General features: G+C 41.1%; 1 protein-coding gene and 1 non-coding gene across 4 annotated transcripts in view; both read right to left on the bottom strand.

Annotated features, from left to right (window-relative positions):
- AHCYL2 (adenosylhomocysteinase like 2) overlaps positions 1 to 27,536 on the bottom strand; it is a 207,666-nt gene that overhangs the window by 13,189 nt on the left and 166,941 nt on the right. For all 3 annotated transcript variants that reach the window (XM_034964968.3, XM_034964969.3, XM_057302685.1), the window contains exons 3-12: positions 27,020 to 27,163; positions 26,488 to 26,588; positions 18,899 to 19,001; positions 15,848 to 15,942; positions 12,743 to 12,849; positions 11,048 to 11,164; positions 10,361 to 10,424; positions 9,794 to 9,882; positions 6,729 to 6,799; positions 3,289 to 3,383 (exon numbers count right to left, since the gene is read on the bottom strand). In XM_034964968.3, the coding sequence (XP_034820859.1) occupies positions 3,289 to 3,383; positions 6,729 to 6,799; positions 9,794 to 9,882; positions 10,361 to 10,424; positions 11,048 to 11,164; positions 12,743 to 12,849; positions 15,848 to 15,942; positions 18,899 to 19,001; positions 26,488 to 26,588; positions 27,020 to 27,163 (986 nt within the window). The remainder of the gene's footprint in view (positions 1 to 3,288; positions 3,384 to 6,728; positions 6,800 to 9,793; positions 9,883 to 10,360; positions 10,425 to 11,047; positions 11,165 to 12,742; positions 12,850 to 15,847; positions 15,943 to 18,898; positions 19,002 to 26,487; positions 26,589 to 27,019; positions 27,164 to 27,536) is intronic.
- LOC112440554 (U7 small nuclear RNA) lies at positions 10,565 to 10,626 on the bottom strand. The gene has a single exon (XR_003028587.1). It is a non-coding gene; the product is annotated as a U7 small nuclear RNA (small nuclear RNA).

Genomic DNA, 27,536 nt, shown 5'->3' with positions numbered 1-27,536 from the left:
CCCAACTAATTTTGTTTTTTTTTTTATTTTTTGTAGAGATGAGGTCTCACTATGTTGCCTAGGCTGGTCTCGAATTCCTGGGCTCAAGTAATCATCCTGCCTTGGTCTCCCAAAGTGCTGGGATTACAGGTGTCAGCCACCACACATCGTCTCAAACATCATATTCTTTTTCTTTTTTTTATTTTTGAGATGGAATTTCGCTCTTGTCACCCAGGCTGGAGTGCAATGGCGCGATCTTGGCTCACTGCAATCTCCGCCTCTCGGGTTCAAGCAATTCTTCTGCCTTAGCCTCCTGAGTAGCTGGGATTACAGGCGCCCACCACCATGCCCAGCTAATTTTTTTGGATTTTTAGTAGAGACAGGGTTTCACCATGTTAGCCAGGCTGGTCTTGAACTCCTGACCTCAGGTGATCCACCCGTCTCGGCCTCTCAAAGTGCTGGGATTACAGGCGTGAGCCACTGGGCCCGGCTCATCATATTCTTAATAAGGGTCACAGCCTGATCTATTTCAAATTATAATCCAGTGCTCAATTCTCCCACCATGCTCTACTTTTTCTTTTTTCTGTGGTGCTTTTGCCTTCTAACATAGTATAAATTTTACATATTTATTATGTTTATTTCCTTCTCACTATGATATAAGCTCCATGAGGGTAGAAATATTTGCTTGTTTTGTTCACTGACTCCAAGCATTTAGAACAACACCTGGCATATAGCAATCATACAAAAAATATTTGTAATTGAAGGTGAAGAGTCTTCTGGTCTTTATCCTGGGAGGTTACTTATGTCTGGGCTGCCTCTGAAGGAGAGATTACCATCATGATTTGAAGTTAATCCACAAGTCATGAGGAGATAATAAATATAACACACAGGAAAACAAAACAAAGAAAACTAGACTAGGAGTAAAAAAAAAACCCTGGATTTTGTGCACTGGTTTCTTTTTTCTTTTTGAGATGGAGTTTCGCTCTTGTCACCCAGGTTGGAGTGCAATGGCATGATCGCGGCTCACTGTAACCTCAGCCTCCCGGGTTCCAGCAATTCTCCTGCCTCAGCCTCTGGAGTAGCTGGGATTACAGTTGCGTGCCACCAAGCCCAACTAATCTCTGTATTTTTAGTAGAGACAGGGTTTCATCGTGTTGGCCAGGCTGGTACTACAGGTGCAAGCCACCACACCCAACTAATTTTTTTTTTTAATTTTTTGTAGAGATGAGGTCTCACTATGTTGCCTAGACTGGTCTCGAACTCCTGGGCTCAAGTAATCATCCCGCCTTGGCCTCCGAAAGTGCTGGGATTACAGGTGTGAGCCACCACACATGGTCTCAAACATCATATTCTTTTTCTTTTTTTTTTTTGAGATGGAGTTTTGAACTCCCGACCTCATGTGATCCACCTGCCTCAGCCTCCCAAAGTGCTGGGATTACAGGTGTGAGCCACTGTGCCTGGCCTGTGCACCAGTTTCATCTTGAATCAATTATATGCCTGACAAGGTAGTTAACTTCTTAGTTTCCCAACTGAAAATTAAGAATAAGAATAATGCCTCATGGAGTCATCAAAAAGATGAAATGAGATAAAGTAAAAATACAAAAGGTACATGACTGCATTTGGAATTATTTTTATTTCAGAGCTTCTTGAGGGTTTAGGAAGGAAAATTCCTTCCCCTTCCCTTCCTCTGAAGATTTCCCATTAGGGCCCAGGGCATGACATAAATACTTCCCTTTAGGCCTTTCCCCTTTGGGGGCTCTAGAAGCAAAGTCATCCAGGAAATGAGAATCATTTGCTGGATCATTTTAGAAATACTAATATCCTTGATCATTCAGCAAAGAGGCAGTATGGCACATAAATGAAACTTAAGCAAAAGAAAACTAAAGAACCAACTACCAACTAAATTGTTCATTGTAAGCAAAATATCATGGTGAGAGAGTAATAAGGCCATACCACTCAGACACCCCAGGGTAGAAAGAGGCTTTGGTAGGTTGTTCTGCCAGCTATTTTTAATAATGGAAGAATAGAGCACAGAATTTAAAAGGGAAACCATATTATATAATAAATATTATCCAATAAGCTCTCAGTACATCAGCTGGTCCTTACCTGGCAATGCTGAAGCTCAATCAGAGCAGCCCTCAGTGGAGATGAAAGCATACTTTGCTTAAGCCAGTTACCCAGAGAGAAATACAAGCGTGCCATAAAAATGCCAGAAAAATGTAAAACCAGAGTAAAAGTCACACTGAGAGATACTTTGGTAAGTCTGAAAAGAAATAAACAACACTTGGCTGGGTGTGGTGGCTCATGCCTGTAATCCCAGCACTTTGGGAGGCAGAGGTGGGCGGATCACAAGGTCAGGAGTTTGAGACCAGCCTAGCCAATATGGTGAAACTCTGCCTCTACTAAAAACATAAAAATTAGCCAGGCATGGTAGCGGGCGCCTGTAGTCCCAGCTACTCTGGAGGCTGAGAAAGGAGAATCGCTTGAACCCAGGAGGCAGAGGTTGCAGTAAGCCGAGACCGCGCCACTGCACTCCAGCCTGGGCGACAGAGTGAGACTCCGTCTCAAAAAAAAAAAAAAAAGAAACAACATTTCTATTAACTATTACTTGGGCAACTTATTAGTACCAAGTGCTATTTTGGATTGGAAAATTTTAGGGTGAATATAACCAAATTAGAGAATCAAAGTGATATATTTTCCAGGTTTGAAGAACACATGCTACCACACAATGGTGCTGGATTGATTATAACACCTGCAGACACAATTACTACAGTTTGGAAAACATGTGAGGGGTGACCTCGCCCAATAAAAGAGAGGGATAAAAGAAGAAACCACAGTATTTGATACACACAGTCAATCCTAAGCAACATAATCATCCCAGCCCATAGATTTCTCTCCCTTATTTCCTTGGACCAACCTACTTATCTCATCTTTATGGTAAAACCAAACACCCCCAAAATACTGACTACCATACTGATTCACATTCATTGTATCACTTAGCTTTGAGTTTCTATCATTCATTGTAGTTTTGAGTTTATCTTGCTCTCAATCCTAAACATACAGATAAGGCTTATGGTGTAAACAGGCATCGAGCTTGAATAGAAGATGACAATCATTTAGAATTATTGAGATGAAGAAACTTTATAGTCTCCAAAAACACAGGCTATAGGGCTAGTAAGTGAAAAGATGTGGACAACTCTGCCAGGATAGTCATGTTTAGGATGGCTTGTGACCCTGCTCTCTCATTTTCCAGTTTGCTTCTTGTGAAGGAGAGAAAAAAGCCCCCAATAATGAGCTACTTGATCTTACCACGTCAATCTCTGTGTTGGAATGTCCCATGTTACAAACGATGCAGCTATTCTTCATACGGTCCAAGTGCTCTCTGGTTACCACATTCTTGTTACCTTAAAAACAGAAGAGAGGTCTGAGCAGCAGTGGAGAAAGATAATCCACAGAATGAGAAAATAAATGTGCAAATCATATAACTGATGAGGGACTTGTTATAAGGAATTCTTACAACCCAATAAGAAGAAGACAATTTAAAAATAAGCAGGCCAGGCCAGGCGCGGTGGCTCATGCCTGTAATTCCAGCACTTTCGGAGGCTGAGACGGGCGGATCACGAGGTCAGGAGATCGAAACCATCCTGGCTAACACGGTGAAACCCCATCTCTACTAAAAATACAAAAAATTAGCTGGGTGTGGTGGCGGGTGCCTTTAGTCCCAGCTACTTAGGAGGCTGAGGCAGGAGAATGGCATGAACCTGGGAGGTGGAGCTTGCAGTGAGCCGAGATTGCACCACCACACTCCAGCCTGGGCGACAGAGCAAGACTCTTACTCAAAAAAAAAAAAAAAAAAAAAAAAAAAGCAGGCCAGGCATGCTCACTCATGCCTGTTATCTCAGCACTTTGGGAGGCTGAGGCAGAATCAATAACTTGAGCCCTGGAGTTTGAGACCAGCCTGGGCAACATGGCAAAGTCCCATTTCTACAAAAAAAATACAAAAATAAGCTGGGTGTGGTGGCATGTGCCTGTAGTCCCAGCTACTAGGGAGGCTAAGGTGGGAGGATTGATTGAGCCCCATAGGTCGAGGCTACAGTGAGCTGTGACTGCATCACTACACTGTAGCCTGGGTGACAGAGTGAGACCCTGTCTCCAAAAGAAAAAAAAGGATCTGAATCGACATTTCTTCAGAGAAGATGTACAAATGGCCAATAAACACATGAAAAGATGCTCATCATCATTAGTCATCAGGGAAAATGGAAATCAAAACCACAATGAGGTACCACTTTACGCTCACTAGGATGGCAATATCAAAAAGACTGACAATAACAAGTGTTGGTGAAGATATGGAGAAATTAGAAGGCACATGTATTGTTGATGGATTGTAAAATGGTGCAGTCACTTTTTAAAAGTTTGGCAATTCCAGCCAGGCGCAGTGGCTCGTGACTGTAATCCTAACACTTTGGGAGGCTAAGGTGGGTGGATTGCCTGAGCTCAGGAGTTTGAGACCAGCTTGGGCAACATGGTGAAACCCTGTCTCTACTAAAATACAAAAAATTAGCCGGGTGTGGCGGTGTGTGCCTGTAGTCCCAGCTACTTGGCAGGCTGAGGCAGGAGAATCCCTTGAACACGGGAGGTGGAAGTTGCAGTGAGCCAGTATCGCGCCACTGCACTCCAGCTTGGGTGTCTCGAAAAAAAAAAAAAAAAGTTTGGCAATTCCTAAAAATGTTGTTTTTTTGTTTTAAATCACTCAAGTGATTCTCCACTTCAGCTTCTCGAGTATCTGGGACCACACCCAGCTAATTTTTGTATTTTTTTTGGTAGAGACAGAGTTTTGCCATGTTGCCCAGGCTGGTCTGAACTCCTGGGCTCAAGTGCTCTGCCTACTTTGGCCTTCCAAAGTGCTGGGATTACAGGTGTGAGCCACCACACCCAGCCTGAAAATGTTAAAAACAAAGTTACTATATGATCCAGCAATTCTACTCTTACTATACACCCAAGGGAACTGAAAATATATGTCCACATAAAAACTTGTATTCAATGTTCATAGCAGCATTATTCCTAATAGCCAAAAAGTGAAAACAACCCAAATGTCTACCAGTTAATGAATGGGTAAATAAAATACAGTATAACCATACAATGATACATTACTCAGCAATAAAAAGGAATAAGGTACTGATATATGTCATCACATGGGGAGGCCCTGAAAACATTATATTGAATGATTCCTTTTTTTTTTTTTTGAGAAGGAGTTTCACTCTTGTTGCCCAGGCTGGAGTGCAATGGCACAATCTTGGCTCACTGCAACCTCCACCTTCCGGTTTCAAGCAATTCTCCTGCCTCACACTCCTGTAGCTGAGACTACAGGCACCTGCCATCACATCTGGCTAATTTTTTGTATTTTTAGTAGAGACGGGGTTTCACCATGTTGGCCAGGCTGGTCTCGAACTCCTGACCTCAGGTGGTCCACCCATCTTGGCCTCTTGAAGTGCTGGGATTACAGGCGTGAGCCACCGTGCCCAGCCATAAATGATTCCTTTTTTAAAAAAATTATTATTTTTTCCCCTTCTTTTCACAGGTGTTGCTATGATTCCATTTATATGAAATGTCCAGAATAGGGAAATGGTGGTTGCCTAGGCCTGGCGGATGATGGAGGATGGAATAAGGAGTGACTGCTAATGATACGGGGTTTCTTTTTGGCGTGATAAAAATTCGATAATTGGGATGTTCCACAACTTTACTAAAAGCCATTGAACTGCATACTTTAAAAGCATGAACATTACAATGTGAATTACAACTCAGTAAAAACATTAGATTGTGGTGATGGTTGTACAAACTCTGTGAATTACTAAAAAACAGCGAACACTTTAAATGTGTGAAATGTGTAGTGAATGAATTACAGATCACAAAAAAGCAATTAAAAAAAAAAAATGGTCCAGGCTGGGCAGGGTGGCTCACACCTATAATCCCATCACTTTGGGAAGCAGAGGTGGGAGAATCACGTTGAGGCCAGGAGTTTGAGACCAGCCTGGAGACTGAGACCTCATCTCTATTTAAAACAACAAAAGAGATCCAGGGGATTGATATGAACCAAGAACAGCTTCTTATGGTCCCTCTTCTCTGCCCTTATTTCTTCCTGAGGCTACAACTACAATTTTTTTTTATTCTGTCTGATTTCCCCCTCTAAAATAGAATTATAAAAGAAAACCAGTGTTCCTGTAGTTTATGGTTCCACATAAAAATAAGTATCTTACCCTAGAGGAAACTAGCCATTTCTGCATATTCTTTAAAACTCAAAATCTACCTCTTTGGGAATTAACAGAATAACCTCTTCTACTTTCTCTAACTATGAAGAATTTCTCTCTAGCCTTGCCTTAATTACATACTAGAGAGAAACATACATCACTTTTGGAGGTAAAATAAAAAATCAAGTGTACATTTAACATCTGGCTTCCCAAATAAAACTTTATAAGTGAATCTCATCTCTAGCTATCTCCTAGGATGAATGGAGATATAACAGTTGTCTTCAAGGGTGAAGAGAAACATTTTTACATAGGAATAACCTAATCATACACCTTTGGTCGGAGCTCTAAAGAATTAGGAAGAATGTGAAAGACTGGCTGGCTTTGCAGGCTACTATCTCTCTCTAGCTTTTAGAGTTTGGGTTTCCAGAATATTTCCAATCATCTTGCACTTGCTCCATAAAAACATTCCCAAGTGCCACCCCATTTAAAATGTCATTATCATACCTGTACAGGTAATAACAATGTCCACTTGTCGGATGACCTCATTTAATTTCACCAGTCGAAATCCATCCATACTGTTGAAATAAAGCATGACCCATTAACCTAAACAGGCAGCTGGGGAGCCTTTTAACACAGGACTTCAAAAGCTAATATCAAGTTGCTGTCATTTCTTGAGATAGCTGAACTATTCTTAGAAGTGAAAAATCCAAACAATTTCCTTAGTTCATACAAGACAGAAATAAAAGGTTCCTTTGCATCATGGAACTTATTTCTTCCTGATAACAGGGAGCCAGGGGCTACCATGAGATTCCCTGACCAAATTTCTAGAAACTGTAGAAAGTGCCACTTAGCCATTTAACCAACTACCCCATTGAAAGTGCTCTCTCCAAGATCATCAGTGATCCCCCGAAGGCCAAACCCAAGATTTCTTAGACTCTTAACTGTGTGTGTTTTTTTTTTTAGAGATGGGAATCTCACTATGCTGCCCAGGCTGGAGTGCAGTAGCTAGTCACAGGCATAATCATAGTGCACTACAGCCTCTAACTCTTGGCCTCAAGCAATCCTCCTGCCTCAGCCTCCTGAGTAGCCAGGACTATTGGCATACACCACCATGCCCAACTTCTTAGACTCTTATATTATTTGATTTCTTCTACTACATTAAACATTATTTGCCTTCTTAAAACTCTATACCCCTTGGACTCCATGATACATCTCTCCTGGTTTTCCTCTTACTTCTCTTAATTGCCTCTCCTCAACTTCAGCCAACCTTTGGATATTGGTGCTCTGCAGGGTTATGCCTTTATTCTTTTCTCTATTCTTTCACTATAGAGAACCATACTCTTCCTTTGGCTGCAAATGACTGCTGATAGATGGCTGATTTTTACATTTGTAACTTTAGCTTAGATCTCTCTGAAGCTTCATAGCCAAGGATCAAATTAGCCACTGGATAGCACCTCATCAATGTCCCAGAAGGATCTCAAACTTACTGTGTTTGAAAATAAACTTATTATTTTCTCTGCACCCATAATCTCATCTATTTCTTCTTCTATATTTTCTATCTTGATCAATAGCATCACTGTTCATCCAACTGAATGAGCCATATAAACAAGAATGTCCTTGCTGCCTCTCCTGAATTGAAGTTGTCACCAAATCTGGGTGACTCTTTTTCTTTAATTCCATAAACGTCTCTTTCATCTCTCTACTCTTCTCTAATACATACTGGCCTTGCTTAAGTTTAGGTCTTATTACTTCTTGCCTAGATTACTATAGTAACCCCTGGCCCAATCTCATTGCCTCTAGGTTTACATCTTTCTAAATCATTTGGCAGAGTGATTTTCCTAAATGCAATTTGGATCATGTCGCTTCCTTTCCTTGAAATACTTCAGTGAGACTGCCTGTTCTTAAGGATAAGACAGGATAAGAGTAAGACCCAAATACTTACAGTGATATGTGATTATATTGACATATGACTCCCATGACTCCTACCTTAGATAGTACCACTCCCCCAAATGTATTTCATCTGCCAACTACATTAAAATATTTCTAGCTTCTTAAATCTGCCATGCTATCTCCTTCCTTGGAGACAACACACATGTTCCCAGTACCTGGAATATACTTCCAAACTAAGAAAACACCTATACAAATGTCAAGACTCAGCTCTGCTGACATCTCTTTCTACCCTGCTCCCTTGCTCTTCAGTAAGCAATTTCTCCTTTATGCTCCTACAGAAGCATGTGCTGTTTAACTCCATGACAGCACTTACTTTGCTGCACAGTGGTTATCTGTCTGTGTGCTTCTAAAAGCAGGACCTTATCTCATTTATATATTCATCTTATTCATTCTCAGCACATAGCACAGTATCTAATGCATAGTAAGTGATCAATTCATGTCTACAGGATAATCTGAACTGTTCAGTATCTGAACAGTATCAATTTGTATTAAAATATGTTCAGGTTCCTAAATTCTTAGTGTACCAGAAGGATGATGGTTCCCCTAGGCTACAGACACTTGGACTCTGCAATAGTTTTTAAGAACAGTGGTATTTCCCACCCTGCTGAGGATGGCAAGAGACAATTTTAATAACAGCTATTATTTAATGAGCATATATTATGTGGCAGCAGCTCTGTACCTTATATAATTATGTATTTGTTATATAATGTATAATATAGAATAATAATTATTTTGAGACACGGTCTTGCTGGGTCACCCAGGCTGGAGTGTAGTGGCATAATCACAACTCACTGCAGCCTCCACCTCCCAGGCTTAGGTGATACTCCTACTTCAGCCTCCCAAGTAGCTGGGACCACAGGCATGCACCACCACACCCAGCTAATTTAAAAAAATTATTTGTAGAGATGGGGTCTCCCTATGTTGCCAAGGCTGGTCTCGAACTCCTGGGCGCAAGCAATCCTCCTGCCTCAGCCTCCCAAAGTGCTGGGATTACAGGCATGAACCCATTATACCCAGCCTATGCTAATTATTATTTTACTGAACTCTCACAATCCTATGAGGTAGGTATGATTACACACATTTTATAGATAAGAAAAGTTTTAACTTTTAATTTTAGAATCATTTCAAACTTAAGAATTATAATACTAGTGTAAATAATTCTCATATATGCTTCACTCAGAGTTAGTAGATTTTACCCTTAACTGGGATTGGTCTAATGTTTCCTCACAATTAGATTCAGGTTATACATTTTTGGGAGGAATACCACAGAAGGTCTATTTTCAGTGTAACACATCAGAAGGCATCTGATGCCTGCCAATTTCTTTTCTGATCATTATTTGAAAGGCAAGTATCACACATGGAGAAGGTAAGGGGCTACTTGTTCTCTGGCTGACAGAATCCCTGTTACTATCTCCACAGGATTTCTAAATTTTCGCTTTTCTGATAGTCTCTGCTCTCTCCAAGCAGAGCTCCTTGACCTTTTTAAAAGACAGATGCTTAGAGTTAGTTGCAGCCTCTCTGAGGATCTGGGCTCCTCTAAAATAAAGTGTGGCATCAACCAGGCCATTCTTTGGAGACAGCTCCGAGATTGCAAGTGAGATGGTAGCGTAGAGGCTTACCAGGCTTGCAGGGCACAGATGGGGTCAATTTCAGTTACATACACAATGGAGCCCATGGCTTTCAGGGCAGCACAGCACCCTTTCCCCACCTGAAGAGGGGAGAGAGCACACATATTAAGGAAAGTCACTGAGAAAACCATTTCTGAAAGCTTCTGGTAAAGTGCACCCCCTCTTTCCACCCACGAGAGGAATTTCACTGAATAGATTCATACTTGGGGAAAACGAGAAGAACAAATAATTGAATGCAGCTCATAAACAAACCCCTGGCTCCTGCTTATCGCATTCATGTGCACAAGAACACCCACACTCACGATTCATAATCAAAACACAAGCTAAAAAGAACATCACAAACGGTGGTACTGGAGCAAGTCAGAAAGTCAACTTAAGGAAAAATGGCGGCAACGCAAAGGGAAAAAGAAAGTCTACTTCAACCAGAAGGCCTCTGAAATTCTTTTTCTCATCTAAAGTGGTAAAGGGTGTACTCATATGTCCATACAAATAAAAAATTCCAGAATATTTCAACAAAATCCATTTAAAACACCTAATAAACGAAAGGTTAAACTTCACCTCTCCATAGCCACAGACTACCACTTGCTTTCCACCAAACATCATGTCTGTTGTCCTTTTAAGTCTAGGGGAAAAAAAAAAACATTAAATCAGAAAAATCTTCTCTTGTTTCTCCCTTGAGGTTAGATTGAATCTCTTTGTTTTCATGGGGTTTTTTGGTTGGTTTTTCATTTTGAAAGAAAGTCTGGTTTCTTTATTTTTTTAAGGGGTTTTCTGGTAAAGACCAGAAAACCTGCTAGACAAATTCTAAAAGACCTGTAACACTGAAAGACTGGTTTCTATCCTAGAGAAACTAATGACCAGACAGGAAGGTTAAATAAAATACATATTTTCTCACTCCCTGCCATCTAACCAATCCTGTATGTAAGGGTTTTTTTCCTTTTTTTTCCCCCTTTCTTGCAAGTGGTGCAGAAAGGAAGAAGATGTAGATAACACAGTAACTTTTAAACATAAAAGCAACATACATTTATTAGATAATATTTTGAAAATATCATATTTAGAAATAGAAAAGATACAAAGGAGAAAATAAAAATAATGTAATTTTAATTTACGAGGTGACAAAGCTCTGGCTTTATGGAGACATTATCCAGAGGTGCTACATGAATCCTTTCCAGAAATAACCAAAGCCAAAAAACTTAGAATCTCAACTTGACATCACAACTTCATCTCAAAGATAATAAACATTACCCATCAAGAATTGATTCACGGCAACAGTAGAGGTTGTCAAATTTCTGTTTGGTGACTGAGTCATTGACATTCATGGCTGGAACACACAGCTTCCCAGCTTTGGACAGTTGGTACAGCCTGAGGATGAGGGAAGCCAAGAACAAAAAACACCAGGACATTACAATCTACCATTGCTTTCATAGGAGGCCCCAGAAATACGTTGATTGGGTAGGCATGAGACCATGAGACATGACTAGTTTCATCCTATTAGGTGGCCACTGAGAAATAAAGAATATCTTTCTAGAGCCTGCATATATAGCTTCACGATAAAGATTTTATTCAAAAGTCATGTGGGGGAAATCCTTGACCCACCTCTAAATTTTAAGGCCTTCACTGGAGACTATAAAAAGTGGGAGAGTGGGAGCAGGTTGAAGGTTGAAAAATTACCTACTAGGTACAATGTTCACTAAATCTGCACTGGTCTCCCTGCCTGCCAGAACTACAAGTGCATGAGACTACGCCTGGCTGTTTGTGTTTTTATTGTTTGTTTGTTTGTTTTGAGATGGAGTTTCACTCTTGTTGTCCCCGCTGGAGAGCAATGGTGTGATCTCAGCTTACTGCAACCTCTGCCTCCAGGGTTCAAGCGATTTTTGTGCTTCAGCCTCCTGAGTAGCTGGGATTATAGGCGCCCGCCACCACACTCAGCTAATTTTTGTATTTTTAGTAGAGACGGGGTTTCACCACGTTGGCCAGGCTGGTCTTGAACTCCTGACCTCAGTTTTGTACATTCAAAAAGATGATAATGTATTGAAGCAGTGATGGTGGCTGGTTCAGAATTTACTTCCCTAAAACTTTTTTTTTCATACTTTTAGTTCTTTATGGGTGAAATAAATCATAGAAATGATCACAGAAATTGAACTGAAATAATTTCAATTTTACTCAGAGAATTATTACTCATTTGAGAAGCAGAACCCTACATCCTTGCTCTCCATGTAAGAATGTAAGCTCTAAGATGGCAGAGTTTTTTTCTGTCTGTTTTGTCTACTGCTAGATTCCTAGCATCTAGAGCAGTTCCTCATTCATTGTAGAAGTTCAATAAATATTTGTTGAATGAATGAATGAATATATGTGTCCAAAAAGGACAAGTTAATTGTTTACAATCACTAGAAAACATGAGGACTTCACTTGTTCTCCCACCTGCCCCCTTCTCACTATTTTAGGTTCATTATTTGTGTTGTTAATTAAAAAAAAAAACAACAGAGATCTGCTCACCTCATAGCAAGCTGAGATGTGGTTACCTCATAGCAGGCTCCAATTTTTTTTTTTTTTTTTTTTTTTTTTGAGATGGAGTCTCGCTCTGTCACCCAGGCTGGAGTGCAGTGGCACGATCTCTGCTCACTGCAAGCTCTGCCTCCTGGGTTCATGCCATTCTCCTCCCTCAGCCTCCCGAGTAGCTGGGACTACAGGCGCCCACCACACCAGGCTAATTTTTTTGTATTTTTAGTAGAGATGGGGTTTCACCGTGTTAGCCAGGATGGTCTTGATCTCCTGACCTCGTGATCCGCCCACCTCAGCCTCCCAAAGTGCTGGGATTACAGGCGTGAGCCACCGCGCCCGGCCCAGGCTCCAATTTTTAACATGTGTTTTATAGGTATGTGTTTATAAGATTTTATGTCTAGACTGCATAAAACCAGGTATGCCCATGTCAAATCTTACCTGTGAACTCCAGTAACACTCTCCTCTACTATGCCCTTGATTTTCTTAAACATGTTGGGATACTTTTTATAAATCCAGTGGGTAAGATCCCCTCCATCATCCAAGATCTGCAATAGTAAGCATCAATAACGTCATTCACTTTGCTGAAGCCTCAAGGCTTCAGTGCTTCTCTGGGTCTTGCATCCCAATCTAATTAGCAATTTACAGATATTTAAAATTTCCCATATGGTTATGAAAAGTAACTTAAAGCCAGAGTAAATACAATAATCTGCCAAATAGTCATTATATTGAAGTAAAAGACAATGAGAGGAGAAAGGCCAATTGTAATTCGCGCAGCCAAACGACCCTCCCCATGACATATCTACTGTATCAAAATATACAGCAACTAACCGAGGATTTTCTTATGGATTGGTAACTTGTAGTTACTAGGCCACTAGATCTTGAATCTACTATAGGTATTCAGAAAGCCTAAAGGGACTTTAAATATATTCAGTCAAGACTTAGTTTAAATAAAAGGCCTCAGTTTACACAGCCTCTTGAGAAAAAAAAGAAAAATAAATCAATAAATGGTTAGATAATTAAGTCTCCCTGTCAGAACAATGGTTTATAAAACTGTATTCCTTAATCCTTTTCTTCTCCCAAAGTATAGGCACTCTCCCACCCAAAATATCAGGCAGCACTGTAGGGTTTTGCCTAGCACAACCTCACACTCTGTACAAACCAAATTAAAAATAACCAGGGAACCGTGCAGCATGTAGGTGTGCAAGCATGCCTCTGAACAGCTCATCTATCACTATTTCAGGTTGGGATTAAAGATAAACACAACGCTGTGCCCACTGGAGCTTTCATCAGCAGAGAAAAGCTTTTGAATTATAAAGCTAAAGAAAAACCAGCTTAGAACATTGTTAGGCACGAGGCTGTGGCACTTCAGTCCTTCCCTAGGCTGTCAGAAGTGTTTAGCAGGACTCTGCAAATTGTTATACCCATCCTCCTGGAAAGTCCCACAGAACTGGGTTGCCCGCTGCTGACATGCACCCATCTTGCAGTCTCATCAATTATCAACTCTACTATAAGTGCCAAAACTGCCATTCTGGACCCCAGAGTACACAAACTCCCCAATCTCATGTCTAACACCTGATCTCTTTTTTGCTTTTGCTCTTGCTGTTGACCTATTTTCTCTCACTCAAACCTTGCTTGAGAACCAGGATCCAAGTTAGGACTCTCATCAAAGCTCTTGTACTTGCTCCATACTACAAGTAGAAACCCCCAGAACAGATGCCCCAAGAAAGCAAAAAGCTCTTCTGAGTTTCTCTCTCCCATTCTCCATGTATGGAATCCCTGATGAAGTTTTCCCTTCCACAGAAAAGATAAGAGACAAGAGAGATTGAACAACTGGAAACTCTGTGTTGTAAGTTTCACTATTCTTATCCACTAGAGACAGTAGTTGCTGTCTCTAAGATTTACTTAATGAATGCTGCCCATAATTCTCACCATGTAAATCTACTGCAGAAAATTCTTGTCATCAGGAAATCTTCCAGAGGTTGGGAAGCAAGGAGAAGTACTAAATCTTGACAGAATCCAAACAGGTATGGGTCCTGTTTTCTGGGGTGACAACTGTTTTTGTCCTTGTCTTACTCTCTTTATTAACCTTCCTAGCAGTTTGTGCTGGTTCTACAGTTTGTAAAAGTTCTCCAGGTATAATCCTAATGTCCTCCCTGGGTTCCTGACTTTAAAAATCAATGTTTTATTCCCAGGAGAAACCCCCTGGCATATCTGCTTCAGCATCTGTCAGTCACACTCCCTTGTGTCACTATTAAAACTGTTGGAATGAGCTGACTCATCTTACAGCCACTGTCAACTCTGCTCCCCCACTCCTTTAGGATATGAAGCTCTAACCCAGCTTCCTCAAACAAGCCTGGTGCAGTGTGACCTGGATCACAGAATTCAGAAAGAAGCTACTTCTCTGCCATGCACCAAGTGAGGCCTGCTCTGCAGCCTTCAGCAGCAAGCAATGGTTGGACTAGAGCTTCAGGGATTCTTTTCTCAGTACATTCCCTAATTTCTGCCCCCTCCCCCTGGGGGAGAGGGCAGAATTATGTGCAAAATAGGAGCACCTTATACTTTGTGTAGCTTTTTTGCGGGGGGGGGGGCGCTGGGATGGGGGCATGGTTTCACTCTTTCACCCAGGCTGGACTGCAGTGGTGTGATCTCAGCTCACTGCAACCTCCACCTCCTGGGCTCAAGTGATCCTCCCACTTAGGAGTCCCAGCCTCCTAAGTAGCTGGGACTACTACTACAGGTGCATGCCAACACATCCTGCTAATTTTTGTATTTTTTGTAGAAAGCCTATGTTGCCCAGGCTGGTCTCGAACTCCTGGGCTGAAGTAATCCACCTGCCTTGGGCTCCCAAAGTGCTGGGATTACAGGCCACCACACCTGGCCCTTTGTGTAGCTTTTTGCCTCTCTGCAAATCTAATGTGCTATCAGGCTTCAAGACTTGATCTTCTAAAAAATAAAACAAAAATAAAAATGAAACAAAAATTAAAACCCTAAAACTTCATCTCGTCTTTTTTAATGTGGGGAAAGAATATAAGGAGAAGAAATTTGAACTTGTAAGCTCTTCAGGTTTACTATAAATTCATTATATGAATATTATTTTTATTTTTTTTCTAGTCCTGACTAACATTACAAGTATATGGATTCTAGAGAGAAGGCTAAGTATCTCCAGAGTTCTGGGGTGGTTTGTTTGGGTTTTTTGGTTGTTGTAAGGGGTGGGAAGTAGGCAGTAGCAGGGGATGGAAACTCATTACTATTGTTTTTTAACCAGCCACATGTGAATCCTGGGCAGTGCTTTAATGTTTCTAATGAATATAAATGCTTCCAACATTAGAACCAATAATTAAGGCACTCTGAGGTTATAAGAGCTTCAATACTCTTGGGATACCCATAGCATAAAAATCTAGTTCTGCTGGAAACCCAGGTATATCAGATAGAAATGAAGCCATTTTCCTTCCTTCTTGTTGGAAAACCCTCTCCCAGGCCATAACCTCCACCCATCCCCATTCCTGACCCCTACAGAATTGTGTTAGCAGAAATCTGACCCACCATGTTTGGCTGCCAGCCCTCCACATTCACACATCTATCAATACACCACCAAAAGTCATCTTCTGACTCTCCCTTCCAGGCAAAAACAGGAAATCCTGGTAAAAAAAGGAACAAAGAGAAACCATTAAAGACCAAAAAAGGCTGACTCCCTAATTTTAGTGAGAAGATTCTGGTTTTTCCTAATTTCCAACTCTCTCATTCTGCTATACTCCTTGGATTGACATTCTTCACTGATTGGCGTTGCCTTCAGCCCCTTTATCCATTCCTTTGTCTTTGATGGTCATTCTGCTCTTATTAGCCCAAGGAGGACAAGCAGAATGGACAAAAGTATGACAGTTGTTTAAAATGTAATGAAAGGGGGCCAGGTGCGGTGGCTCACTCCTGAAATCCCAGCACCTTGGGAGGCTGAGCCGGGTGGATCACCTGAGGTCAGGAGTTCAAGGCCAGCCTGGCCAACATGATGAAACCTGTCTCTACTAAAAATACAAAAATTAGTTGGGCGTGGTGGTGCATGCCTGTAATCTCAGCTACTTGGGAGCCTGACGCAGGAGAATTGCTTGAACCTGGGAAGCGGAGGTTGCAGTGAGCCAAGATCGTGCCACTGCACTCCAGCCTGGGCGACAGGGCGCGACTCTGTCTCAAAAAAAAAAAAAAAAAAGTGACTAGAGGGAAAACAAAAACCAGAAACAGGTACTTCTTGATCCACTCAAACTGGCATTCTCACCATTTCCCAATTACACTTTAATTTTTCTTGCTTCTATACTTTAATCATTCCACCCTATTATTAAGAAAAAAACCCTTACGTGTTTCTCCACTTGCTAAAACGTTACTAGAATTCATAGCCCAGTTAAGTGTCATGTTCCTAATGAAGTCTGATTAACCCAGCTGGAAATGAGCTCTCAAGGAATCTTAACTTTTCTTTTCTTTTTTTTTTTTGAGACGGAGTCTTGCTCTGTCACCCAGGCTGGAGTGCAGTGGCATAATCTCGGCTCACTGCAACCTCTGCCTCCTGGGTTCAAGCGATTCTCCTGCCTTAGCCTCCTGAGAAGCTGGGACTACAGGTGCGTGGCACCACGCCCAGCTAATTTTTGTACTTTTAGTAAAGACGGGGTTTCACCATATTGGCCAGGCTGGTCTCGAACTTCTGACTTCATGATCCGCCCGCCTCAGGCTCCCAAAGTGCTGGGATTACAGGTGTGAGCCACCGCGCCTGGCCTCTTTTTTTTTTTTTTTTTTTTTTTTTTTTTGAGATGGAGTCTCACTCTGTCACCCAGGCTGGAGTGCAGTGGCGTGATCTCGGCTCACTGCAGCCTCCGCCTCCTGGGTTCAAGCGATTCTCCTGCCTCAGCCTCATGAGTAGCTAGGATTACAGGCCTGCACCACCACACTCAGCTAATTTTTGTACTGTTAGTAGAGACAGGGTTTCACCATGTTGGCCATGCTGGTCTTGAATTCCTGACCTCAGGTGATCCACCTGCCTCAGCCTCCCAAAGTGGGAATCTGAACTTTTCTAAGCCTCTTGTTTGTGTAGTGAATATGGATTTATAATCTGTCATGGCATTTATTATATATGTCCTTGTATCATCATTATTTATATATGTGTATTATCTCACCAAAATATAAGATTCTGAGGGTAAGGACATTGTCTCATTTGCCCTTACAGCTCTTAGCGTAGGTCAGTAAGCATTTGTTTAAAAAAAAAAAATGGGGCAGCCGGGTGCGGTGGCTCACACCTGTAATCCCAGCACTTTGGGAGGCCGAGGCAGGCAGATCATCTGAGGTCAGGAGTTCGAGACCAGCCTGACTAACATGGTGAAACCCCGTCTCTACTAAAAATACAAAAATTAGCCGGGTATAGTGGAGGGCACCTGTAATCCCAGCTACTCAGGAGGCTGAGGCAGGAGAATCGCTTGAACCTGGGAGGCAGAGGTTTCAGTGAGCCGAGATCACACCACTGCACTCCAGCCTGGGCGACAGAGTGAGACTTCATCTCAAAAAAATAAATAAATAAAAATAAAAAATAAAAATTAAATTAAATTAAAAAAAAAAACAGAAAAAAGAAATGGGCTGGGCATGGTGGCTCACACCTGTAATCCCAGCACTTTGGGAGGATGAGGCAGGAGGATCACTTGAGGCTGGCTGTTTGAGACCAGCCTGAGCAACACAGCAAGACTCTGTGTCTTCAAACATTTTTTTTAAATTAGCTGGGCATGGTGGCACATGCCTGAAGTCCCAGCTACTCAGAAGACTGAAGTGGGAGGATCACCTGTTCCTAGGAATTGAAGGATGCAGTGAAACATGACTGCACTACTGCACCCCAGCCTGGGTGACACAGCAAGACTCCGTTTCTACTTTTAAAAAAAGGAAAAGAAATGAATGCGTATGTACAATTCACTGGGGTACACATTTAATATTTGTATTAATAAAGTATTAAATATTTTTCTATCATATATACAGCCATAAAATCTTATAAATAAGTAAATTAAAATGAAAGAACAAATGAAATGCTGAGAGTGCTAGCTGTACTGCCAAAGAGTAAAGGCAAGAGGCTGGCAAAGTCCAAATTTCTCTATTTCTTTTGTCCATCAAGTACCAGTGGATGTTGTGATCAAATATTAATCTGCCAGGTCAAGTCTTCTTTACTGCTGAAGCAGAAACACCAAGCATTAAGTCAGGGCAAATTACTTGCTGGAAAACCAACAGAGTCACAAAACTATGGCTGAAGCATTTTCTCCTTTAATCCATGTTACCTCAGTGAGTAGTGTTCATTAGTGCTCTGCTATTAGTGAATTAGTGAGTTAAAACAAAGCATTACCTAACAATAGAATATTAGACATAGGTAGATATTTGTCAACTGTAAAATAGCAAAGTTAACTAGATCATATTTGACAAGCGAAGGCCAGAAAAAGAGCAAATTCATGAAGAATCGAGATTCATTTCTTCCAAGATAGTTCTTTTATTGTCAACCTTCTTTAAAGATTTATGCTGAAACATAAAGTAAGTCTCCAAATAGACTTACTTTAGCCAACGGCACAGAGAATAAGCTCTTACCACTTTCTGCTAGAGCAGCAGCCACTTCATTGAGAGTGGAATAGATGTTGCAGGCAGCCCATCGGCACTGGGCCCCCAGAGCACCCAGAGTTTCCATAAGCACCTGTATTAAAGACAAAGCAGGGTATGAGCAAGCCTGGGCCAAACAACTAGTCAAGGAGATAAAGTTTATACATTTTACAATCAGAAAATACAACGGGAATGACTTAAGCCAGTGATTTTCAAATTGGGCTCTACAGAACCTCTTCAGTATTCTAAGAAGGCAAGTATTGGGGGAAGCCATGGGAAGAGGGAGGCTCCAGCTGACTCTATGTTTTTACCAATTTAAATTAAGCTTCCCCATAAGATTTAATAAACCAAGGACTCCAGAGCCAAAACTTTTCTGAAAAAAACAGATTTACAGTTCTGCTTCTGCTTAGAACATACAAAGCTACAAGAGAAGCTCCCACCTTAACGACAGGAAAAAGCTGGGTAGCTACTAGGAAGGCTGAGGTGGGAGGACTGCTTGAGCCTGGGAGATGGAGGTTGTAGTGAGTCATGACTGTGCCACTGCACTCCAGCCTGGACAACAGAGTGAGACCCTGTCTCCAAAAAACCAAACACACGGCCAGGCACGGTGGCTCATGACTGTAATCCCACTTTGGGAGGCTGAGGTGGGCGGATCACCTGAGGTCAGGAGTTTGAGACCAGCCTGGCCAACATGGTGAAACCCTATCTCTACTAAAAATACAGAAAAATTAGCCAGGCATGGTGGCGCATGCCTGTAATCCCAGCTACTCGGGAGGCTGAGGCAGGACAATGGCTTGAAACGGTGAGGCGAAGATTGCAGTGAGCTGAGATTGCACCATTGCACTCCAGCCTGGGCAACAAGAGCAAAGCTCTGTCTCAAAAACAAACAAATGGCGGGGCGCGGTGGCTCACGCCTGTAATCCCAGCACTTTGGGAGGCCGAGGCGGGCAGATCACAAGGTCAGGAGATCGAGACTATCCTGGCTAACACGGTGAAACCCCATCTCTACTAAAAATACAAAAAAAAATTAGCCGGGTGTGGTAGCGGGCGCCTGTAGTCCCAGCTACTCGGGAGGCTGAGCCAGGAGAATGGTGTGAACCTGGGAGGCAGAGCTTGCAGTGAGCCGAGATTGTGCCACTGCAGTCCAGGCTGGGCAACAGAGCAAGACTCCGTCTCAAAACAGAACAAAACAAACAAACAAATAAATGAACAAATAAACACACAAACACACACAAACCCCAAAAACTGGGTAATCTACAAAGCCAAACTTTTCTTGAGCCCATCAAAGATTTGAGGTCATAAAGCACAGAAGTGAACTGCCCTCCAAAGAGTGACAAATCCTTTTAAAGAGAGAGGGAAGACTGTTTCACCTTTGGCAGTGCATGGGAGGAAGAAATGGCTGCCACAGATAAGGATAAGAAAATATCAGCTAAACTTTTGAACAATTACTAAAGGCTGGGTGTGGGAAAGTGTGTCAATGTGGAATTTTTTTGAAGCTCCAGACACAAGTAGATTTCCCATTCACATGCAGGCTGTTTTCCAGAGGCTTCCACCCAGTGCTCAAAAGAAAGACTGGGGCAGGGAGCTGATTGGCTGTGCTCAGAAACAGACATGAAACCTGGGCACTTCCCTACACTCTTCTCTCATAGGAACCAAAGCCTCAAGCTGTAGGAAGAGCAGGAATTGGGCCTGCCATTAGGGACTAGGCAAAGATCCACTGTTTCTGGAGGAAGGCAGAAGCAAAAACTCTGCCTCTGGGAGAGGCACAGGAAAACCTCTTGGGCCCAGGACAGTTCACTGATACAAAGTAAGGATCTGCTACCTCTCCAGCTCTCCAGGAAGGGCAGGAAAATATGTCTTGCCCAAGACCCACCACAGATTCAAGGCAAAGTTTGGCTGCTACAGATAGGAGAGGCAGGAATATTGAGAAAACCCTGCCCCTCACAGAGGTCTGCCTAAGACTGAGACTGCACCAGAGATCCAAGAACCCCACTTGCCCTCACCATGTGCTTAGCCCCAGGAAACAAAGAGCAGCAGTCTAGTGCGGCAGATGAGGCAGGTACTTGAAAAGAGGACACTTCTGTGGCACACATGTGCAGAAGTAGCTGAAGGCTGAGGGTAAAGCAGAAGCACTGAGGAATGTCCTTTGGTAACCTCAAATCACAAGGTTATAGCAGTCCACTGCTGGAGGAATTTGAAGCCTTTGTTGGTATACAACAAACTCTAAATTCAGCCCAATTCATGACTATAATGAAAACTAATATACTACCACTCAATTAAAAATGTCAGGACATACAAAAAGTAAAAAAAAAACCCACTGTCAGGAAATAAGTAAACAACAGAGGCAGGCTCTCAGATGAGCCAGATGTTTGATCAGACAGGAGATATAAAATAACTATGATTAATATGTTTATGTTATTTATTTATATTTTTTTATACACAGGATCTTGCTATATTGCCCAGGCTGGACTAATATGTTTATGTTAAAGGATCTAGTTGAGAAAGATAGACAACATCTATGAATAGATAGAAAATTTCAGCAGAGATGGAAACAATAAAAAGTCAAATACAGGCTGGGTGCAGTGGCTCAGGCCTGTAAAGGCCAGCACTCTGGGAGGCCAAGGTGGGCAGATCACCTGGGGTCGGGAGTTTGAGACCAGCCTGACCAACATGGAGAAACCCCATCTCTACTAAAAATACAAAATTAGCTGCTTGGTGCCACATGCCTTTAATCCCAGTTATTCGGGAGGCTGAGGCAGGAGAATCGCTTGATCCCAGGAGGTGGAGGTTGTGGTGAGCCAAGATTGCACCGTTGCACTCCAGCCTGGGCAACAAGAGCAAAACTCTGTCTCAAAAAAAAAAAAAAAAAAAAAGTCAAATACAAATGCCAGAAAAAAAAAAAGTCAGATTAAAAGTTTCTTCAACAGGTTTATCATGAGACCGGGCACATCCAAGGACAGAATCAGTGAACCTGAAGATAGACCAATAAAAATTACTGAACTGAGCCAGGCACAGTGGCTCATGCCTGTAACCCTAGCGCTTTGAAAGGCTGAGGCAGGAGATCGCTTGAGGCCAGGAGTTTGAGACCAGCCTGGGCATCACAGCAAGATCTCTTCTCTACAAAAATTTAAAAGAATTAGCCAGGCATAGTGGTATATGCCTGTAGTCCCAGTTACTTGGGAGGCTGGGGCAGGAGGATCGCTTGAGCCCGGGAGTTTGAGGCTGCAATGAGCCTGCAATGATTGTACCACTGCACTCCAGCCTGGGTGACACAGTGAGACCCTACTCAACAAAACAAAACAACAACAAAAAAAGAAATTACTGAACTGAAATACAAAAAGAAGAAGACTGGCAGAAAAAAATCACAACGGAGTGCTCAAAATCTATGGGGTCTATGGGAATCTATGGATTCTTTCCCTCTTTGCCTTCTGGAACTCCAGTTACATGTATGGAAAGGGAAAAAAGAGGATCTGGGAACAATGACATTTCAAAAGCAAAGAGCACATTAGTGCCCAGATCCACTAAAAGGAGCTAGGCATTCTGGGAGAAATGGCTGGTTCCAAGAGTAGGGCATGGAATGTTCAAGATGAGCTTAGGTGATCTTGTACCAAAAGCAAGGAAATGTTCAAAGAATGAAAGGGATATATCAAAAGACAAAAGAAGTCACAGAAGCCACACTGAAGAGGCTCTCCCTGGTCAAACTGGGAACAAGATGATCATGTAAATAAGTAATGATAGTAATGGATTATAACCTATTAAATAAAATAGGAAACAATGATTCCATACAAATAAAAATAATGAATAAATCAAAGTAAGATAAAGAATGAGATATTTACAGTTTCATAGTACTATCTCACATAAACATATTAATTCTATTTTTATTTATTTTTGAGACAGGGTCTCACTCTGTCACCCAGGCTGGAGTGCAGTGCGATCTCAGCTCACTGCTCACTGCAATCTCGACCTTTCGGGCTCAATCAATCCTCCCACCTCAGCCTCCCAAGTAGCTGGAACTACAGGCACATGCCACCACACCTGGCTAACTTTTGTATTTTTTTTGTAGAGATGGGGTTTTACCATGTTGCCTAGGCTAGTCTTCAACTCCTGGGTTCAAGTGATCTGCCAACCTTGACCTCCCAAAGTGCTGGGATTACAGGCGTGAGCCATCACACCCAGCCCAAAAAACATATTAATTATAAACTGGGAAAAAAACTTTTACAGAGGAAAATCCTGGGAGACACCACCTCAATCAAGGGATTAAAGTGAATATCATCAGTTCTGGGACAAACTGAAATCATGTGCCACCTGATAGGATATATCACTTCCCTGAATTCCCACCATAGATGTATAGCCTGAATCTCATAATGAGGAAGCATCAGAAAAATCCAAATTGAGGAAATTCTACAAAATAATTCATCTGTAATCTTCAAAAGTGTCAAGGTCATGAAAATCAAAGAAAGACTGAGAAACTGTTCTGTACTAATGAAGATTAAAAAGACATGACAACTAAATGTGACATATAACCATGGATTGGATTCTTTTGTTAGAAAAATATTATCAGAACAACAAGCGAAACTCCAGTGGGATCTAAGGATTGGATGGTAATAATGAATCAATGTTAATTTTCTACTTCTGATGGTTATACTGCTAGTACAGGAAAATGTCCTTGTTTGTAGAAAATACACACTAAGGTATTTGGGGATTGCTATGGTCTGAATGTATGTTCTCCTCCCCCAGAGTCATATGTTAAAAACTAACCCCCTAGGTGATGGTATTAAAAGGTGATTATGGAAGTGATTGGAAGGTGATTAGACATGAGATTTCTGCCCTCACAGATGGGATTAGTGTACTTATAAAACAAGCCTGAGGAAGCTTGCTTGCCCCTTTGGCCATGTGAGGGCACATAGAAAGCGCCATCTATAAGGAACAGGCCCTCACCAGATACTGAATCTGCTGGCGCCTTGATCTTGGACTTCCTAGCCTCCAGAACTGTGAACAATAAATATCTATTGTTTATTAATTACCCAGTCTAAGGTATTTTGTTATAGCAGCCCAAATGAACTAAGACAAGAGTGAAAGAGTATTAGGTTGGCAAACAAAGCATAATTTCTTTGTCGTTATTTTTTTAAAGGAAAAAAATGTGGGGTGGAAACAATAAATTAATATTAAAATTGGTAAGCTAATTGTGATTAATCCATTCAGGAAAAAAATAGAAAGGGAACCATGAAAGGTGGTAATGCTCACTGAGCCTAAGGGTAAAAAACAAACTAGATGTAATTCAGCAACATGAGACAGTAGAGAAGCACTTACTATTTTAAGCTACCACACTAAAGTCTCATGTCGCTGACTGAGCAGGCCAAAAAAGATTCAAGAGTGTTTCTGTCTTGATTCATTAGTTTGTAGCTCCAAAACAGATAGCTTTTCAATTTATTATATTAATTTTGAGCAGTCAGGGTACTCTTGTCCTCAGAGAACACATAACCCAGAAAAGTTTCATAGTGAAGATGCTAATAGAAGCTGTCTGTACCTTGAGGAATCTCTAATGTTCTTAATCAGGAATGTGACCACATAAGTGTTGTGCTTTGGGAGAGACAATCTTTGGAAAGCTGATCTAGCCACACAGATGACCCAGATCTTATGAATCCCCATAAAAGATTCCAGACCACTGCTCAATATAACAATTTCCCGATAGTGGTCTCATTATGGTTAGCAACTCCATATATATTGCATCTCTGGTGATAAAAGAGGAGATCTAGAAAATTGTGGGGGCATTTTTGGTTGCCACAATAATTGGAAGGGGAGTGCTATTGGCATTTAGTGGGCAGGACCAGGAATCTGGACATTTTGAAAGTGTCTCAACAAAAAACTGTGTTGCAGCTGGTACAATTTTCAAATGTCCCAATAAAAGTTCACATGGGTGAAAAACCTATCTACAATTATCTGAGTTTAGAACCTAATTCCACTTTACAAATTAGCAAAAAGTAGTTTTGTAGTTTTAATACAAAACAATAGTTTTTCCAGGAATGTAACAGCTATGTAAATGAAGAGAAAACTCATACTTTTTGTTGTTCTTATTGTTTAGAAGATTACAAAAAGTTGTTTACTACTTCAGAAAATCATGGCAATGCTGCTCTGATGCTCTGGAATCAATAACACATTTATTTCTGTCTTCAAATAATACTATTTCAAATAATACTGTGAAATAGTACAAATATCTGATTGTTCTACTATAGTTGTCCTCAAGTATTTACATATTGAAATACACATTATTTTAAGTATTGTACTTTCTTTTATTCCTCTTCATATTTCAGTTAAGATCTTATATTGATTTTTTTTTTAAAGATTATATGTACCTAGACATGTTATATCTGAATTTCATTTCAGGATAGTTCAGGGACACTGCAAAAAAAAAAGTTTTTTAATAAAAAGGGGACATTAAAACTGATGAGAGTAAGGTAGGAATCACTGGTGTAAGCAAATCATGGTAATTCCACACCCCTCGGTAGGACTGGTGGAGCACAGATACATGATCCAGTTCTGCCCAATGAGACACGATGGAGCATCCTGGAGGGACTTCTCTTGAGTGAGGAAGAAATGGTCCCTCTTCCTTTTCATGTCAGTTTGTGATGACTAGAATAGTTGTAAGCATCTTGCTATCAGCTTGAGGGTGAAGTAAGCATACTGAGGAGGCAGCTCCAAGAGAATCAGAGAGGTGAAGCTGGAGCCCTGAGATCCTGCATCTGAAGTCTGCCTTCCCTTTGGACTTTCTGCTATGTACTGTGATAAATTCCTTTATGTGACATAACTTTTATTACAGTCTGTTGTTGTAATTGCTCTCTTTTATTTTGAGTTACTGTTGTTCATTTCTTACTGTGCTGAATTTATAGCTGTCTCTCAGTATCCTCAGGGGATTTATTCCAGCACTCCCATGGATACCAAAATCTGAGGATGCTCATGTCCCTTATATAAAATGATGCAGTGTTTGCATATAATCTGTGCACATCCTTCTGTATATTTTAAAGCATCTCTAGGTTATTTATAGTACCCAATACAGTGTAAATGCTATGTAAATAGTTGTTATATTTCTTGTTATTTTGTATTGTTGTATTATTTTATTTTCTGAATATTTTTGATCTGCAGTTGGTCAAATCCTCAGGAAGCAGAACTGGTGGACATGCAGCGCCAATTGCATAAATTAAACTTGATTATAGGTATATATGTATAGGAAAAAACATAGTATATATAGGGTTCAGTACTGTCTGAAGTTTCAGGTGTCCACTAGGGGTCTTAAAACTTTTCCCCCACAGACAAGGCAAGGGGACTACTGTATATTGAAGTTAAAATCTTGACTCTGTGATTTCTAGCTGTATAACCTTAAACAAATATCTTAAGCCCTCTGAGCCTCAGCTTCTTCGTTTATAAAATGGAAACAAGAATACCTGCTTTATATGGCCATTATAAGGATTAATGAGCTAATACTTGTTAAGCTCTTAACTCGGTGCTTGGCATGTTGTAAGCTTTCAGTAGCTCGTGGCTATTATTAACTATTGTTATTAAAAGGAGAAAAGAAAAGAACTCACAGCAGTCTGAGCAGTGATGTGTGTGCAACCCACGATTTTGGCTCCAGCCAAAGGCTTTTCTCCTTGAGCTCTCTTCCTCAAAGCCATCAATGCAGGCATTTCTGAAAAGGCCCAATAAATACAGCAATATTAAAGAAGAAGGAATAAGAGATAAAAGAACAAACAGAAAAACTTGTTTTCTTAAGTTAAGATCCTTCCCCTGATCAGGTTAGATTAGGTTTCTCCAGGGATCAAGACATTAAACCTGTATTTTCCTTTATAAAGGGCTTTTGGAGGCAAATGCTCCAGGGTTCTGATTCTCTATATTCCAGTCCTTATCCAGTCTCTCTCCCTTTTTTTTTTTTTTTTAAATACAGGGTTCCTTCTAGACTTGCCAGATTTCCCCAGTGTTTCTTGAACTCATTTCTTTTGTTATAAGTATTCTTATCACATAGAAATTTCACAAGCTACCAGACCCCAGACATAAAAAGGGATTAATATGGACAAAAAGACACAGGTAGGTTAAGAAGGAAAAGGTGCTTGTTTTCTTTACCTTGTTCAGCAATTTCAATTTCTCTTCGTCCAAACTCTGCCTGTTTGATGTTCTTAACACAGAAGTCACTGCTTCCCTTAGAGTTCTTTTGCTGCTTGTCCCTGGGCGATGTCTCATCATCAGAGCTATCTGTATATGAAGCCGCTGGAATGACAGAATAAAAAACACTCAGGGAAAAAAAATGCTTCCTCTAAAATTCCAAACCGTGGAGCAAACTGAAGCTTCTCTAGCCACCTAGCGCCATATAAATTTTTTTACCTCTGTTAAGTACCTACAGGCTATACACATGCCAGAAGAGGGAAGCTGAAAGAGATTGCCAAAGACATTCTTCCTGGATAGCCTTAACTTGAAATGTAGGGCTAACTTTATCTTCAGAACACGCAGAGGTCCTTGAATACGCAAAAAGAAAAGGTTACACCATGGTAGCATTAGGTTAAAGTTCCTAATGCAAGATCGTGGTCATTAACATATGGGTTTTTGGGATTCTAACTACTCTGCTCTGTGTGCTGCTTAAATG

The sequence above is a fragment of the Pan paniscus genome, chromosome 6 (assembly GCF_029289425.2).
Source record: "Pan paniscus chromosome 6, NHGRI_mPanPan1-v2.0_pri, whole genome shotgun sequence".
NCBI classification, from domain to species: domain Eukaryota; kingdom Metazoa; phylum Chordata; class Mammalia; order Primates; family Hominidae; genus Pan; species Pan paniscus.
This window is presented reverse-complemented; position numbering and strand designations above follow the sequence as displayed.